This window comes from Polyergus mexicanus, unplaced genomic scaffold, assembly GCF_030449975.1.
Source record: "Polyergus mexicanus isolate NDT 795.1 unplaced genomic scaffold, iyPolMexi1.0 SCAF_3, whole genome shotgun sequence".
Taxonomy (NCBI): Eukaryota; Metazoa; Arthropoda; class Insecta; order Hymenoptera; family Formicidae; genus Polyergus; species Polyergus mexicanus.
In genome coordinates, this window is record NW_027223323.1 from 6494604 (window position 1) to 6511664 (window position 17061).

At 35.0% G+C, this 17061-nt stretch overlaps 3 protein-coding genes across 8 annotated transcripts; 2 read left to right on the forward strand and 1 right to left on the reverse strand.

Moving 5' to 3' along the window:
* Positions 1-1664: 1664 nt before the first annotated feature.
* Positions 1665-4978, forward strand: Syx18 (syntaxin 18). The gene has a single exon (XM_070316596.1). The coding sequence runs from the start codon at positions 1670-1672 to the stop codon at positions 2645-2647; it is 978 nt and encodes a 325-aa protein (XP_070172697.1). The 5' UTR covers positions 1665-1669; the 3' UTR covers positions 2648-4978.
* Positions 2876-10154, reverse strand: LOC138945223 (enolase-phosphatase E1). Of its 5 annotated transcripts, none has more exons than XM_070316593.1 (6): positions 9955-10154; positions 7576-9360; positions 5624-7350; positions 5067-5364; positions 4639-4852; positions 2876-4148 (listed from the first exon to the last, which is right to left on the reverse strand). In XM_070316593.1, exons 2-6 carry the CDS (start codon positions 9334-9336, stop codon positions 3949-3951), a joined length of 4200 nt encoding a protein of 1399 aa, XP_070172694.1. In that variant the 5' UTR covers positions 9337-9360; positions 9955-10154; the 3' UTR covers positions 2876-3948. The 5 variants fall into 5 exon arrangements, with proteins under 5 accessions (XP_070172694.1, XP_070172689.1, XP_070172693.1 ...); XM_070316588.1 differs by having other exon boundaries at positions 9914-10154; XM_070316592.1 differs by having other exon boundaries at positions 9820-10154.
* A 397-nt stretch (positions 10155-10551) lies between these two features.
* On the forward strand, positions 10552-16851 carry Ire1 (serine/threonine-protein kinase/endoribonuclease Ire1). 2 transcript variants are annotated; one of them, XM_070292800.1, is made up of 15 exons: positions 10552-10729; positions 10794-11159; positions 11390-11510; positions 11596-11638; positions 11854-12233; positions 12357-12561; positions 12676-12914; positions 13054-13373; positions 13622-13779; positions 13914-14200; positions 14301-14597; positions 14757-14929; positions 15026-15217; positions 15629-16026; positions 16525-16851. In XM_070292800.1, the coding sequence occupies exons 2-14, from the start codon at positions 11079-11081 to the stop codon at positions 16010-16012; spliced, it is 2880 nt and encodes a 959-aa protein (XP_070148901.1). In that variant the 5' UTR covers positions 10552-10729; positions 10794-11078; the 3' UTR covers positions 16013-16026; positions 16525-16851. The 2 variants fall into 2 exon arrangements, with proteins under 2 accessions (XP_070148901.1, XP_070148900.1); XM_070292799.1 differs by lacking the exon at positions 16525-16851 and having other exon boundaries at positions 15629-16516.
* Positions 16852-17061: the final 210 nt, after the last annotated feature.

The window sequence follows — 17061 nt, forward strand, 5'->3', positions numbered from 1 at the left end:
CCTTCCAATCCCACCACACTGAGAGCATAACCTTCCTCTGATGAAGTTCTGCTTTTGAAATCGTTTTAGGCGAATCATCACGTTGGGACCGAGACCGTTTGCGTTCCACATTGTTGTAAACAATCCACTTCTCATCACCAGTTATCATTCGTTTCAAAAAAGGATCGTTTTCTTCACGTTTCATGAGCATATCGCAGATGTTTATACGCGCCGTCAAATGAACTTCTTTGAGTTCATGAGGAATCCAAATATCGAGCTTGCTTACGAATCCCAGCTTCTTTAGGTGGACGTGAACACTTTTTTGACTGATCTTTAATGTTTCTGCAATCTCTCGTGTCGTGTAACGTGGGTTTGACTTGATCAATGCCCTTATTTTGTCGTCATCAACCTCGGTGGGCCTTCCTGACCGAGGAGCATCTTTGAGATCAAAATCACCAGCGCGGAATTTCTTGAACCAGTTTTGGCACTGACGTTCTTGTAGAGCATCGTCACCGTAAACTTTACGCAATTTTTCACAAGCTTGACGCGCGTTCTTCCCTTTACGGAAGTAAAGCAGTAAAATATGGCGAAAATGCACAATTTGGTCTTCCATCTTCAACTTGTTGCAAAATCTCCAAAACTCAACCAAATCACTCAATTTTTTTTTAGAATGAAGCTTAAACCGTCAGCTGTTAAACGATATATGACAAACATATGTATGAATGACTCTAGTACTGCCAAAACTGAACTAATGCCATCTGTTGCAAAAATACGCAATGACTTTTTACTCAACCCAATATTAACAGATTATGCTGTCAGATTTAAAAAAAGTTCTTAAATCTGATTGTGTAAAGTTAATTATTTACCAAAGTAAGTTCAATTTTCGAAAATTATAATTTACTGATTCTAGTAACTTTCTAATTTCTGAAGACTTAAAAAATTACTATAAAAATAAATTTTATCGTATTTTTTTATCACGGGAGTAGCACATCTTTGTATATTTTATTGTTTATGGTTTTATCTGAAAGTACTTGTGCCTTTCTTGTGTTTTCTTGTTCTTTTAGGGCTAGGACGAGCGACGAGTATAATATCTATGGGTCTGTTCTTTGCAACTGAACTGGCTGCACTGGTTCAGAGTTTATCTTTTTCTGTCCCTATTGGAAGGAGAAGGATGGGCTCTGAACTGGTGCAGCCAGTTCAGCTGTAAAGAATAGACCTCAAAAGTTAGGAGTTAGGATATACGCGTAACCTAACTTTTAAATTAATATGTCATGATTGGTGTTTACATAAAAACTGACAATTATATCCGCCATTATATTGCTGTTTCATTAATTTACTTTAGAAGAGCATAGATTTTACTGCATTATAATTGCAACAGATAAATATTATAATCGTCATTTATAATCGGAATATAATAAATGAAATGCTGAGAGAGGGAAGTAACATTGCAAAGAAATTTTAGTTTTCGTTTTATTATTTTCCGTGTTTACATTTTTGAACTCTTAATTTAAAAAAATATACATATGTATATATATCTATATATGTGATTCTTGACCCTTGTTCTGTTTTCGACATGTCACATATCAATGTACATTTCAATGTTCGTAGGATGAATTGATTCGATAAATATCAATTGATCATCGGGGAGAAGGTCCGATAAAAAATTCTGTAAAATAGCATTCCACGAAAAATGGTCATGGATGTTAGCGCGTTATTCAAGGCCAGCGTGAGAACGGTGAATTCGCGCAACAAGGACCTCGGGACCCCGGTGGACACGCCACCAAGGAAGACCGTGACCAAAAGTATCTTCTGCGTGAAGGCGCACGTGGTTGTCGTGCAGATCTCGAAACTACGCAAGTTCCTGCTGGAGAACCGTAAAGCCTATCTAAATTTCTCCAGTTACCTGTCAACCGTTCCGCATATGACGGATGCGGAACGCGACGAAATCGATGTCGGAGGGCAGCGGATAATGAGCACCTGCTCGCAGCTGGTTAAGGATCTCAAGAGAGAGATCGCGACGTCCGCGGAAGATTTGTCTCGGCAGAATGTTGAGCATCGTGAGATCATGCTGTTGCAGATAGAAGATTATCTGAAGGACGTCTGTCACATTTACTCAGAGCAGAAAGCTATGCGGGTGAAAAGGGCTGTGGAAATGCAGAGGGTTGCTAAGCTACAGACAGATCCTAAACCTGATCGGCCGGAGATTAGGAAGTCATCATTGAACACAACGGAAAGATCCGTGGACGATCGCGAAACTAAAAGTCATTCGAACGAATCGAGTCCGATGAAGATACAGGAGATCAACGAGGACGTTACTACGTTGACGTACGAAGAAGAACCGTCAGCTGAAGATATTCAGATGTTCGAATCGGAGAACGAGCAATTGTACAATGAACTGAATAATGTGACGGAGGAAATTAAACAGATCGAGAGCAAAGTAGTTCACATTGCCGAGCTTCAGGAGATCTTTACAGAGAAAGTTCTAGATCAAGACAAGGATCTGGACAGGCTGATGACAACAGTGGTTGGATCTACGGAAAACGTGAAGGAAGCCAACGAGCAGATTCGACAAGCGATTCAACGGAATGCTGGTCTCAGAGTGTGGATCCTCTTCTTCCTTTTGGTAATGTCGTTCTCGTTACTGTTCCTGGATTGGTATAATCCGTAAAAGTTATTTGATTTTAATTGCTACTATATGCGAGGGAGAGAATTACTTATAAAAAACATTTGGTACAATCCATAAAATGCAAATCTTCAATTATTAGTCTGTAATTATCTTTAATTAGTGGGATTATATATTAAATTTTATGGATTGTACCAATCTGCAATAATTAACTTTTTGTAAGTGAAAAAACCAAGGGACGAGTGTTGAGAAGATGGAAGGAACTAAAAAGAAAGAAGTAACAATGTTTCCCAAAATATCTGTTGCTGTATTTTATCTCCTCAAACATCATTGTACATAAGCTACAATTAACTTATTAGTAATAAAATTTGTATAATATATATATATATATATATATATATTTTTTTATGTACATGCGCATTTTTACATACATGCACGCATGGACACATACATACACTTGCTCCACTGCTCGTTTATTCAACTTTGTATTTCGTCAATTGTACTGTTAATTATACTGGTTGACAAATGTTAGGGAAACAAAGTCGAATATATTACTCTATAAAAAATTGTTTCCAGCAATTATCAATCAGCATATGTGTGTGTCCCTAAAGATACGTTATTTGTAAAAAAAATCTTTCTCTTTTTGTAAAAAATAATTAAATTTGATGATAGGCAATTATGTTTCGTACAAAATAGCTGTGTCTATATTTGTAAAAATTAATAGAAAGCGGAATATAAGAATTTGTATCTACTGATATGAAACTATTATCCGGCCATTCTGATTGAAATCACTCTCACGTTTCTCTATTACAAAGTTTTAACATGATCACACAGTGATTCTGCATGCTTTCAAAACGATGGATTTACTACATATCTTTTTTTTTTTATATATATATAAATATATATAATTATAATATGAATAATATATGTATATATATTTATATATAAATACAGAAAAAAAATGATTTCATTATTTGTTGTCACGCGACAAAACGCCATATCAAATATGGGGATTATTAACATTACATCAAAAATGTAAGTAAAAACAGAAAGAATATAGATCATTGTGTCAGTGATTTCTCTAGAAAATATGATAGGAACAAAACGATGATTTCCATGCCATATGTTATTAATGAATTAAAAACAATAATATAGATGTGTAAAAAATAAAAGTGAACAATCTTATGATTCACGATGGCATAAAATCGTTTTGCATCTTATGCGAGATAACGAAAAAAAAATTTTTTAAACAAGAAACAAGGAGGAAAAGGAAACAAAATACAGTCTATACAAACTACATTCATCCTAGACAACGTAGGGTAAAAACAATAAACTAATCAGCTCTCTTAATTTGGTATGCAATTATATTTATAACGCGAATGTTGATCATGTGGACAGAGTTTACCCTCAATTAAGCACTGAATCACCCATGTAGTCGACAGTATTGGAATTTGTAAGTGATTTGCTCTGTCTACAGCCCATGATGGACATCTCCTATTAGACAGGACTATTACATTACTGTCGAAATCTAGGGCTTCCATAGCTCCTAAAAATAATATAATGCATTCGATAAGTCCTTGTACAAATATTGTAATTGATTAAGGTGTGTGTGTGTGTGTGTGTGTGTAAAGCAATTTTACAAAAAAATATATATGTATATATGCAAGGCTCTAATAGATCTAAAATGATACAAAAAATAAAAGTAATAAAGTGAGCAAATAAGAGTCAGATGCAGAAAATGGGGCGCAAACGATTGTCTTGAAAAAGAAATTTCTTTTTCGAAACCAATTGTTTGCGTCCTGTTTTCTGCATCTAGCCCTTATTTTTCGCTACTTTATCTGTTTATTTGTATTTTAATTTTCATAAATTTTATATATATTCTGCATTACAACAGAATATACGATATTAATATTTATCGAATATATATATAATATATATATATTAATTATTATGAAATATAAATGTTTTATGAAAGAATCTATAGTTTCGGCAATAAAGAGAGAATGCAATGTAGCAAAAAAAATAAAATAAAATACCTAAGTTATCGGCGATTAAGACCACCGCGCCCGCATTCTCGCAAACTTGCCGCCAGAATGTGATAAACTGCCTAACGGATACCAAATTGGGAATTATCACGATGTTTTCCAACAGCGGCTTACTTTTATCCGCTTGGAACATTTCTACATAGGCTTTCTTCTGCAAACTCCAACCGGTAGGAAGCGCATCCTCCGCGGCATTCACAATCTTTCCCTTGAAACACACGATTGTAATGATATAAATTAAATTATGATAAATATAAAACAAATCATAACAAAAAATTTATAGTAAGAAAAATATAATGAAACGAAGAAATACAAAATATGTGTATATATATATGTATATGTATATATATAACATACAAAATACGAAATTTTAAAAATATCCGACACGTAATTAAAAAATGATTGTGGAAATATCAACTTACTTCTGAGCAGCATCTAATGATCCACTTGTGATTGCACGCAGGAATGCCGACTGAAAGACACAATATGCTTTTTGCCGTCGTGTTTGGCACGTTTGTGATGAGTTTCGTGTTTTTGTACTCGTGCTTTGGTATTTGATCGAAGTCTTCGTAAATCTTACCGCCACCCGCTAGGATCTGCGCGTGTAGCCTGTGGCGTACAAACGGCCGCTCTACCCAATCCTCCTCGTTTTCGGTCTCGATATCTGTGTCAGTAGCTTCTGTTTCTATGCCTGACGCAGCGGACGCTGTATCTTTATACCTATAAAATAAAATAGGATGATTTATAAATAGATTTTTAAAAGGATACTATTTGTAAAAGAAAATGTATAAATTTTAATGAAGAAATGAAAAATAACAAAAGAAAACGAATAAAAATATTAAATATATATATATATATATATATAACTTATTTTGACTAATATTCTTTTATTTTTTCAGTGTTCTTAAAATTTTGGAATTACTGCGTAAATTAATAAATATAAGGTAAAGAAGAGAAGAAAAAAAATATATATATATACCTGTCCAACGTTTCCAAGGATACGCAAGTGAGAATGAACGACATGCCCTTAAAAATGTTGGAGTTTGTTGGGATCGGGCCAAGCGTGGCAATAGTCTGCGGATCTTCTACCTTCTTTTTGTTGCGTGGTTTGCCTTTGATTCTGTTCTGTGGACCCTTCATAATCTGCTCATACGGCGTGCCGATTATCTCCTTCTGCAAACCTAACAAAACATATTCGTCTTGCACCTGAACCGATTCGATATTCGAATCGCTCGATAGGCCTTCGTTCTCCGACAACGCGTCCTTTAATCTGACGGACACGCCGGACACAGAGGGTTCCGAAGATTTGATCTTGCTAGTAGAACTGCTCGTCCCGTTGCTTTTTGATTTGGGAGTCGAAAAGACCGGCGTACCGATCCGTTTCGAGCGCCGTTTGCCGTCCACCATATTGTCGAGCGTCACTTGGCCGAGCGTCTTCGGCGTGTTCGGCATAGAGCTCTTACTAGCAGAGTCCACCTCCTCCTTGAGCACCTGTGCTTGATCGGCCGAGAGGAAAATGTCCCGCACTTGCACGCGCAATCGCTCACCCTCGTCGGTCTCGACCGTATAATATGTGTCGCTGTTATCCTCGCTGTTGCTTATCGTCGACGACATGTGGGAATCGACGATGATTCCGCAGGAGCCGTAATCGTTGGCTTTCGTAGTCGCGTAGACGGACAGACCCTCCCTCAGAATCTTTGGTATCGGTATTACGAACTCCGGTATAAGAGTCTTGCTCTTGCCGTCGTAGAAGTTCACCTTGTACTTGGTCTTGAGTCGATCATTCACCATACCGGGATAGTAATTATTGTCCGACCATTTGGCGAATACGCTTTTACCGATCAGTTCGTCAGCCGGATCGTTTCGTAGCGACGAATTCGCCAAGATATCCACGCCTAATTTATTCTCCGTACTTTCTAATCTGCTTTTCTTCCTGCCGGACGGTGTGTCGGTCTCTGCAACGGAGGAAGCATGCAGAGTCAGCTCGGTATTTATATTCGCTATGTCCTCGTTGCCATTGGTCTGCACAGCACTCGATTTCGCCACTTTGCTTCTCGGTCTCTTCACAGCTTTTCCTTTCTTCGTGTTCTTCGGCGTGGCGGTTAATTCAATTTTCGCACTGGCTGCGGCATCTTCCGATGGTGTCGACGAACGCACAAAGTTATCTCTCAAATGATGAGAATTACGATGATCTGTCAGCTCAATATTGCTGACATTCGTTGTACTGAGCTCCGTGTTTGCGCAATTCAGGATCGTCGCGGTTACCAAGTGATGATTTTTCCACTCGCGCGTCACGCGATTATAGATCTCGTCCAATACCAATTTGTCTGTCAATAGTGATTCCTGGGAAGACAGTTTCTTCGTGTACCTCGCCGGCCCCAACGCCTTCAGAGCAAGTTTTGCGGCTAGAGCAGCGGCGCTGGACGCCGAACTCGATGAGCTGATGGACGACATGATAGATAGTCGGGAAGGATTCAGTTGATACAAATGGGGATTGCTATTGACGGAACCGGGTGGCGAATCCTTATTATCAGAGATATCCGCTAATGAGGATTGGCTGTCCTCGTTCTTTTGTCTACTCATCGTGGACTCGATTACGGGCTCGCAATGCACCGCCGTCAGTTCCTTGTTCACGTACTCCTTCGTGCTTTCGTCCATGTGAATCATGCACTTGAGTTTGACATATATACCGATCTCTCGCTCCATCTGCAATAATAATAATAATAATAATAATAATAATAATAATAATAATAATAATAATAATATATATACATATTGTATATAATTTACCCAAAAAATATCTTTTATATTTATAAATTCTCTGTATAACTTTCTTTATATTTATAATTTAATTTGATCGAATATTTGATTGAATATCTGTTTTATGATGGGTGATGCGGGGAGACAAACAAATATTTATTGTGACTGTACCTGTACGGTCTTGATCGGCGCATTGTTGTGGATCAGATCGGACTTGCTCTTCTCCTCCACATTGGACGTATCAGTGTCGCTTAGACTGATCAGCTCAATGTTATCCGGGTCTCTGAACACGAAGGAATTGACGTTATCCAGTTTCTTCACATTGTCTACATTGATGTCGGTTTTCGTGAAGATTGGCGCATCACAGCCGGAGAATGTGTCCGATTCCATGCTCAGGGTCACGTCGTTATCAGCCTTCTTGAATTCAAGGCTACCGTTCACCATTTTATTATCCGTTGTCGGTGGTCTAGAATCCAACGATGACTCTTTCATACTCTCCGTGGACTTGTAGCTGAAATCGATGCTGCTCTTTTCCACAGTCTGTATCTCGGAACCCTCTCCCGAGTCCGGGACGAGTCCCGGACGAGTCTTCTCAACATCCTCGTGTGAATCATCGACGATCTCGACGACTTCCGGCTCCGGTTTGGTATTTTTACGATCGTATATCACCTCGGTCGACGAGTCTACAATCTTGTCACCTTCATCTTCGTCGATCTCCACCACTTCTGGCTTTGATTTTTTTTCGTCATTGTCGACAGTTTGACTCGCGCTTTCGTATATAAGTTCCACACTGGTTCGTAGTTTGATCTGAGAAGACGAGATTTTTTTATCATCATCGACGGTTTTCTCGATGCAATTCGTGTGTTCAACTTTATTGCTTTCGCCGAAAAATGTTTCGATATTCTTTACTTTTACAGATTTGTCCGTCTCGTCTAACGTTTCAGTCGCAGATTTCTCGACAGCGACCGTCGAATCAGCATTCCTCTTTGCTTCAATCGGCAAATCGCTGTCTTCCACTTGCGAGTCACTTTCGTTTATGGAATTTATGTTGACGACAATACTGTCATTGGCGCTGACGTCGGTCAGTTTCGCGGAAACATTCAGATTCTCATCCTTCTCCATATTGCAACATTTTTCAGAAATGACTTCCTCTTGTTGATTTACTTGTTCGGAGTGATGAGGGTTCTGCGTTTTATCATCATCGATTGTCGTACGTTCTAGGGAGCTCGCTAAAGAGTTTTGAGTAAATTCTTGATTGATTGGATCCTGGGTCTCCTCTATTACGATGTGCCTGTCAATATTTTTGAATAAATCTTGATACGAATCGTCAGATTCGCCAGACTGACGACTCTCCTCCTCCTCCTTCTCCAATCGTTTCTCAGTGTCCGCTATATCTTCCATAGACATCGTTCTGACGACTTTAACAGGAGGTTCGTCAATAGACTCAGCTTTCCGTTTTAGACCTGTAATGTCGATATTACCGGCTCCTTTTTTAGACGGCGAATGATTCTGCGGAGGTGTAGCTTGGATGATTTCGTCTTCGTCGGAAAGTTCATTTTTCCTCTCCGAATCGTTTACATCGCTGAATACATTCCCTACACTCTCGTTTTTCATTATCTTTTCATCTTCGATATTTTTGATTTCATCATTTGCGACCACTTTGTCATCTGTCTGTGATGTGTTTGGAATCTGCTGTAGATTCGATTGTTCTGTAGAATCTTGGCGATTAGCGTCTTCATCTTCTATAGAGAGCTTTTCTCTCTCTGTCATGCTCTCATCTCCTTCGACAATAAGACAAAAATCTTGACTTTCGCCCCAGCTTGCATTTTGATTTTCATTGAAACTTCTCTTTTCGGGATCCTCCTCCTTGGCATTTTTATAAGTCTCTTGTGTAGCTGAGACATAGCTGTCCATTTCCTCTGGATTCGACATTATCGATAGATTGTGATAAGCATTCTAGAAATAAAATTAATGTATTGTTATATATTTTTGTCAGTAAAATGTGACTTCGATATCGATATAGATATCGCAACTATTATCAAATATTACAATACTAGTATATAAAAATAAAGATATTTGTGAATGTAAAGCTAAAGATCAAGCAAACAAGCACAAATATCAACAAGCATTACTGGTGAAGCTAAATTTAAATATTTATTTAAATGATAATCACAAAAAATTATTTTATAAAAAAAAGAAATTCATAAAATTAATGCCCCATCACGCTTGAATGTTGACGAATGCCAACATGCGTTCACGATCGTTTGCTTGATTAGATTTAACACGCGTGTAAAAATACAAGTCCCTGATTGTAAACCGTACACGTTACACGTGTATTTATTTAAGGAACGTATCTCGTGTAGATAAGAGCGTATAAAATTATATATACGATTCAACGATGCGATACATAGTTACAATGGCGACGAAAAGGTTACGGCGGGAACGTCTAGTCTCGATGATGGAAACCGCGATTTCCGTCGCGGAGGGAGGAAACGCACGCGAGACTCACCGATACTTGGCGTCTCGTCCCCACCGATCGGGTATACCTACGTCGTCGATTCCGAGAAACTCATTTGCTTATCATCTATCTACACGTCTCCGTAATCCGCTACGGGAATCGGTGACACGTTTCGGTTAATTTCCGCACACTTTCCGCGCCGCGCCGATAGTGATGGTATCATTCCGCGCGCAAAAATGCATTGAGGAAGCCGGTCGCTCGTGAGATAATCGCGCTCCGAGATACCGCTACCGCTTCCCTTTCCCCTATTGTCGTCCGTTGGTTGCGGAAAACGATAAGAGTTTGTATCAACGAGAAAACACAAGTAGACACATGGTCACGCAATTGGCTATTGAATAGAGAATTTTTCAAGTTCCGGAAATGTTTCTATTCGATGGCCAATAGAACGTCACTCTCCCGGAGTGACGTTCAATCAAGAGTTGCGTTTGACCAATCAAAACAAGAGAAACAAAAAAATTCCTTCGTTCTGATTGGTTACTACTCACACCAAAGAGTAAATTTTAGAACGCCACTTCAATTCTCTTTGGCATGAGTTATTACTATTGTATACTGTACTTCTTTACTATAAAGTCTATAGTCGATGAGTGCGTAAAAAAAAAAAAGTATATATATATATGTATGTATGTATATATATGATGAGACACGTGTCTATATAAAATATTCCATGAATTTGCGTATTATTTTGTATCGTATATGCTTCTGAGACTACTTCCGTTAATTGGGTCTCTCAGAGGCTGAATGGGCTGAAGAAACTTGCGATCAGATGAATAAAATATATTTATTATGATATTTTTATCTTCGCTTCAGGTATATACTTGTAACCATTGTGGTAACAAAATATAAATGTCTTCTGTAACAATCATTTTTACAGGATGATCTCGTCTGTATAACATTGCTCTGTATTTTTATCTAAGAAATAAGAGCATATTAAAGTACAACAGATTTATACAGATATGTGATATCCATCTCTTCTATTGTCTTTCGCAGAAAGATAATGTATAATAATTGCATTAATGGTATATTTGTTATGAATACTACATAAAGAAAATACCGATGCATTGTGATTGCATGGAGCTAAATTTGTGGCAGAAGAAATTTCATGTTTGCATATTGTACGATCAACAATATTCATATATATTCATAAATACTCTTCATAATGCAAAAGTGGATTATTCAACCAATGATGCTTGTTACTCTGACAATATTTGCATTTATTGTAGGACAGCCAATGGTAGATGTATGTAATATAATTTTTATTAAAGATTTATTATAAGAAATTGATTAATTTTTTTATAGATTTATGGGATAATAAACTAAATAAGATAAAAGTAAAATTTTTTTTTCAACTTTTATATTTCTCTGGCATATCATATATATTGCATATCCTAAATAAAATCATAAGGAAGCTATAATTATTATAGTTAGTTGCTTATGTAATTAAAATTTGATTTAAATATTTATTGTTAGAGTCTTAATACTGAACTGATAGCAGGAGAAGATGATAATCTTCTTGTATTTTCAACTCTTGGAGGATTGTTTGTTGGTGTTAGTCAGCGATCGGGGGAAATACTTTGGCAACAAAATGATGGTAATTATTTTGTTTGATTACATTAGGAAATTAATTAGATTTTTGTTTTTATTACATTTATGTACTATGGTTCATCATGTTTCAGAACCGGTAGTCAAAGTCCCTATCAATCTATCAGAATCTAAAATGTATGTTATTTACATATTACATTAAATATGTTACACATAATAAAATATAAGATGGTTAATAATATTTTACAATTACTTTTGTAATTATTTTATTATTATTTATAGTTTTGTGACATTTATTAAATGTCTATATTTATTAATAAAATTATATGTGTCTTGTGCATTTAATAACACAAGATATTGAATTATTATTAACTATTTTTTTTTATTTCTAGACCAATGTTTCTGCCAGATCCCAGAGATGGTTCTCTCTATCTCTTTGGCAGAGATTCAGAGGTATTAAAAAAGCTGCCATTTACTATTCCTCAGTTGGTGGCTAACAGTCCTTGCAGAAGCAGTGAAGGAATATTATATACTGGCAGAAAAATAGATACCTGGTTTAGCATAGATTTAACAACTGGTGAAAGAGAACAGCTTTTAAGTTTTAATAGTGAGAAAAATACTTGTCCTTTGGAAATGCAGAATGCTATTTTTGTGGGTCGCACAGAATATAACATTATTATGGTCGACAGCAAACGCAAAGATAGAAAGTGGAATGTAACATTTTATGATTACTCTGCTGCACAAATGGAACCTGATGTAACAGATAAATATGGTATGTTATTTATTTTTATGAAATAATTACACATTTTAGAAATTCTCTTATAAATTACTTTGTATGGAATATTAAATACATATATTTATGCCATTTTATAATATAATATAAATTTATTTTTAGATTTGTTACATTTTACCACAAGTTCAACAGGTCGTGTTGTAACTTTAGATAGATTAGGTAGAATTCTTTGGAAATTAGATCTTAAAAGCCCAGTGATAGCAATATACACTGTAACTAAAGATGGATTACTAACAATTCCTTTCACAAGTATTGCTGATTCTTTGTTGGAAAGTTTTGCGACGATACCAACTGACATTCAGTTGTTGTAAGTTAGAAAATATTTGAATAAAAAAGATTTTATCATGAAAAAGTTAAATAAAGAAGATTTGCACATTTAAAAGTGAATAATTAAAGTTAAAATAATTATTTCTTGTTTTAGTCCTACTTTGTTCGTTGGAATGCATCACTTTGGTCCCTATGCATTACCATCGCTCGTTGATTCGGCCACGACGATATCGAACAACATTGGACATTTATTGCTGGAGGGCCCATTATTAACTTCACATGTTGATGCAACTGATAATAAAGTGCCATTGCCAGGGGATTATGTTTTTATTCCTAATATTGACATAGCTAACGATGGTTACCAAAGTTTCGAAAACACCAAAAGTATGCTAGGTAATATACAAATCATAGTTGCATGTATATATTGTATTATAGAATCGATAAAGCATGATTATATTATATTTTAGTTTTATAATAGCATTGTACAGATTTTATACTTTTTGTAATTTTTGCTATTACAATATATCTGTAGGGTATAAACCACAAAATCAACTCCTTCAAATAACTGGGCGATCCGATCCGATAATTTTGGAGACTTCAACATTGAATGTCACCGAGATGAAGTTACCTATTGCCATGCAGTCGGATATATCAAATAATACTGTGCAACCAGAAAGCAATCATCATTGGCAGAGAATTTTATTAAACATGTACAGCACGACCAAAGTATGGATCAATCAACAAGAAAATAGAGGTATAAAATTGGTTCTGATCGTATTTGCAGGATGCATGATTGCAGCATTGTGGTATCTATATGCACAAAATAAGGAGCAACTTCAGCAACTATCGCAGGTAAGATGTTTCATGTATTATGCATTGTGGAATTAAAAAAAAAGATAATACAATGTTAATTAATTTTTGGAAAAAGAATTTTTCAATAGATCGTGTATATATATATATATATATATATAAATGAATAAATTAATAAATAATAAGCTTTTTTTCGTGCAATCCCAATTTCAGTTTTTAATATACAATTTATACAAGCTTGATTAATGTATATGCTATTAAATTTGAATTATATTAAATTGATTGTTAAGATTTCGCGAGAAAGTAGTCGCACGAATTATTCTGGTAAATCAAGCAACACAATTGTTATGCCAGAAGATATTGGAGAGGGCTTAGTGAAAGTGGGAAAAATTATTTTCGACACAGAACAAGTTCTTGGCAAAGGATGCGAAGGAACATTTGTGTATAGGTATGTTGCATTTCTAATACGTTTGTAGTATTTATCTCGATTGCTTTAAACATTATTTTCGTTCGCGCAAAAAAATAAGTATGAATTAATTTTTAATACGAAAAATTTAATTTAATTTAATTTTCTTTATTCAGAGGTGAATTTGACGGTCGTGCTGTGGCCGTGAAACGTCTTTTGCCGGATTGTTTTACGTTCGCAGATCGGGAAGTAGCTCTGTTGAGAGAATCAGATGCGCATGCAAATGTAGTCAGATATTTTTGTACCGAACAGGATCGTATGTTCAGATATATCGCCCTGGAACTAGCCGAAGCCACTTTGCAAGATTACGTAACGGGTAAATACGACAGGAAAAAGATATCTATGAAAAATATTTTGCATCAGGCTACCTCTGGATTGGGGCATCTACATTTTTTAGATATCGGTGAGACTGTATACGTAACTTCGTAGCATATCAAGAATAAATTTCTCGAATTTGTTATAAATTTGTTGATTTAATTTAAATTTATATGATCTTTGTATAGTCCACAGAGATATTAAGCCTCACAATGTGTTGCTCTCTGTACCTGGACCTCGAGGAGAGGTACGTGCGATGATATCAGATTTCGGATTATGCAAGAAACTTCAGCTTGGACGCGTATCATTTTCGCGGAGATCCGGCATTACTGGGACTGATGGCTGGATAGCACCGGAAATGTTGAACGGAGAAAGGACGACATGCGCAGTTGATATCTTTTCACTTGGCTGTGTTTTTTATTATGTTCTCTCTGACGGCAAGCATCCTTTCGGCGATCCATTACGCAGACAAGCTAATATTCTCTGTAAATAGTAATTCAAATGAAATTTTAAATTATATTTTGTCTTAATTATTATTTCTTATACATTAATTATATATTTTTATACACACTTCTTATGCATTAATTAAATATAAAATATCAACTAATCATCAATTATTTATTTGACCTATTTTATTTTTGCAGGTGGCGAGACTAATCTGACAGCGCTCCGAGGAATATCCTCGAATGACAAAGAATTAGCATTGTTATTAATCAAAGCGATGATATGCAGTAACCCTGCTGGGAGGCCACCAGCTTCGGCAATTTGTAACTACCCGATCTTTTGGAATTCAGCAGAGACTTTGAGTTTTTTCCAGGTATGTGAAATGTTTTGATATTTTTGAGATCCATTTCTCTTATTTGGAATCCAAATAGATAAAAAAATATGTAACAAAAGATAATATATTTGACAGGATATTAGCGATCGAGTGGAAAAAGATCAATTTGATAGTCCAGCTTTGGTAGCCTTAGAAACTTGCAGCAAACGCGTGATACGCGACGATTGGAGATTGCACATAGATTTGGAGGTTGCAACAGACTTGCGAAAATACAGAAGTTATCGAGGCAATAGCGTTAGAGATTTACTCAGGGCTTTACGGAATAAGGTTAGTGAGGAAAACACGAATGTATAAGTAAAAATACAAACATTATGAAATTAAAAAATTTCTTAAATGACAAGAATAATTATAATTTACAAACAGAAAAATTAACACTTTTAAAAATATTTTCTGATGAAATTTGTTTCATATTTATTACAAAAACTACATGTATTTATACATATTTAATGCAACATATTTGATGGAATAAATTTTGTCTTTCTGTAGCGTAAAATCGTTTATATGTCATAAGAACATAATGATTTTTACAACAATTAGATGAGACATGTGGCTTCTTTACAAAACTAATAGATACAGATATAAGTGAAGGAAAAATATAACATAGTTTCAGCAATATTCTAATTATATAATTTTCTACATTGACTTATTATTAATATTAGAATGGTATTGTGTTATTAGAAGCATCACTACAGAGAACTAAGTCGAAAAGCACAGGAAAGTCTTGGCGAAATTCCTGAACAATTTACAGAATATTGGCTATCGAGATTTCCATGTTTATTGTGTCACGTATGGTGCGCGATGCAGAGTTTTCGAGACGAATCGTGCATGAAACAGTATTACCATTCGCAGTATATTTTTACGAGTGGTTACGAAGAGCAAAAATTAACCAAATTCACACATATGGAGCGAATTAGTGATGCACTATCAACACCGACCAAAATGCAACAGACAGATGGCGTCAATTGGACTCTCAATCGAATAAAATATCGCGGTCAGAGAAGAAAACAAGAGAAGAGGAAGCAAGAGGAACCCTCGCCGTGGATATTGCAATCGCCGAATTAAATTATTCCGAAATAGTAAGACACATTTATGAATCTTTATATGTATATTAAAGATAAAAAATAGTGCGAGTGTGCGAATATCTGGATTAAAATAAAATTTCTGTCGGAATTATAGTTTGATAAAATTTAATTTGATCTGATAAAATGAAATTTCGCTTTTGGTTGAAGAAAAGGATTATTTGAATTACGGATCATTTTTTATGTAGGTGATATGGCATATATATTTAATATTTTAATAACATTTTTATATTACTCTAAAAATTTGATACAAGAACATGGAATTAATGCAATCTGTAGAATTATTTTTTTATCTTTTTTTTTATAATCTTTCGATTTTTTAAAGATTTCAATTTTTTGAAAGAAATATAATTGAAATATTAGTTGATATTAATGGTAAACATATTAATCTGGTTCTTCACCACTGTTATCTTGGATTATGATATTAGAAATCACATGAGTTTTTTTCTTTTATATGTGTATATATATATATATATATTTTTTTTTCTCATGTAGAAATTGCCAGTTTTGTAAAACGCGTGCACAAACATTTATAATACTGGGAGTCAAGCAGGCAGATATCTGTTTTATTATTTATTAATAGATTTACAATGTATCTAATTGTACAAAACAAATTTAGACTTATGTAAAATATAATATTGATGCATTGTGTGTATGTATCAAAAGTGTTTGCAATAATCACTGACAGACAACATTTAGTTGTTATCTACAAGAGAATGTATTAAATTAGTTTTTTTATAAAATTATTATTTTCAGATCTTAATTGTGCGATTTTTAATTATTTCTAATTCTGGCATGCAAAGTCTCATTAATCATACATAGATAAAATATATATTAAAAGTAATATTTTTACAATATTTTTTTAAACAGATTCGTGTATCTGTCGCCTTTTATCTTTTTTCTTGAAAATGTAATATTTTAATAATTTATTTTTAATAAATACTTTCTTTTTTATCACACATAGGAATTATCTCTTACTTGCTTATTTATTTGATAACATGCGCGCGTGCATACACACATATCTATTAATGT

What these genes read in the sequence shown, in the direction of transcription:
- LOC138945223 (XM_070316593.1), bottom strand. Translation starts at nt 9,336, where the DNA reads ATGTCGAATCCAGAGGAAATGGACAGCTATGTCTCAGCTACACAAGAG. An exon ending in TCATTAGATGCTGCTCAGAA is followed by an intron (nt 4,853 to 5,066) that starts GTAAGTTGATAT and finishes GTGTGTTTCAAG; the next exon opens with GGAAAGATTGTGAATGCCGC. An exon ending in CTTAATCGCCGATAACTTAG is followed by an intron (nt 4,149 to 4,638) that starts GTATTTTATTTT and finishes TATTATTTTTAG; the next exon opens with GAGCTATGGAAGCCCTAGAT.
- Ire1 (XM_070292800.1), top strand. Translation starts at nt 11,079, where the DNA reads ATGCAAAAGTGGATTATTCAACCAATGATGCTTGTTACTCTGACAATA. An exon ending in AATCTATCAGAATCTAAAAT is followed by an intron (nt 11,639 to 11,853) that starts GTATGTTATTTA and finishes TTTTATTTCTAG; the next exon opens with ACCAATGTTTCTGCCAGATC. An exon ending in TCTACATTTTTTAGATATCG is followed by an intron (nt 14,201 to 14,300) that starts GTGAGACTGTAT and finishes ATCTTTGTATAG; the next exon opens with TCCACAGAGATATTAAGCCT.
- Syx18 (XM_070316596.1), top strand. Translation starts at nt 1,670, where the DNA reads ATGGTCATGGATGTTAGCGCGTTATTCAAGGCCAGCGTGAGAACGGTG.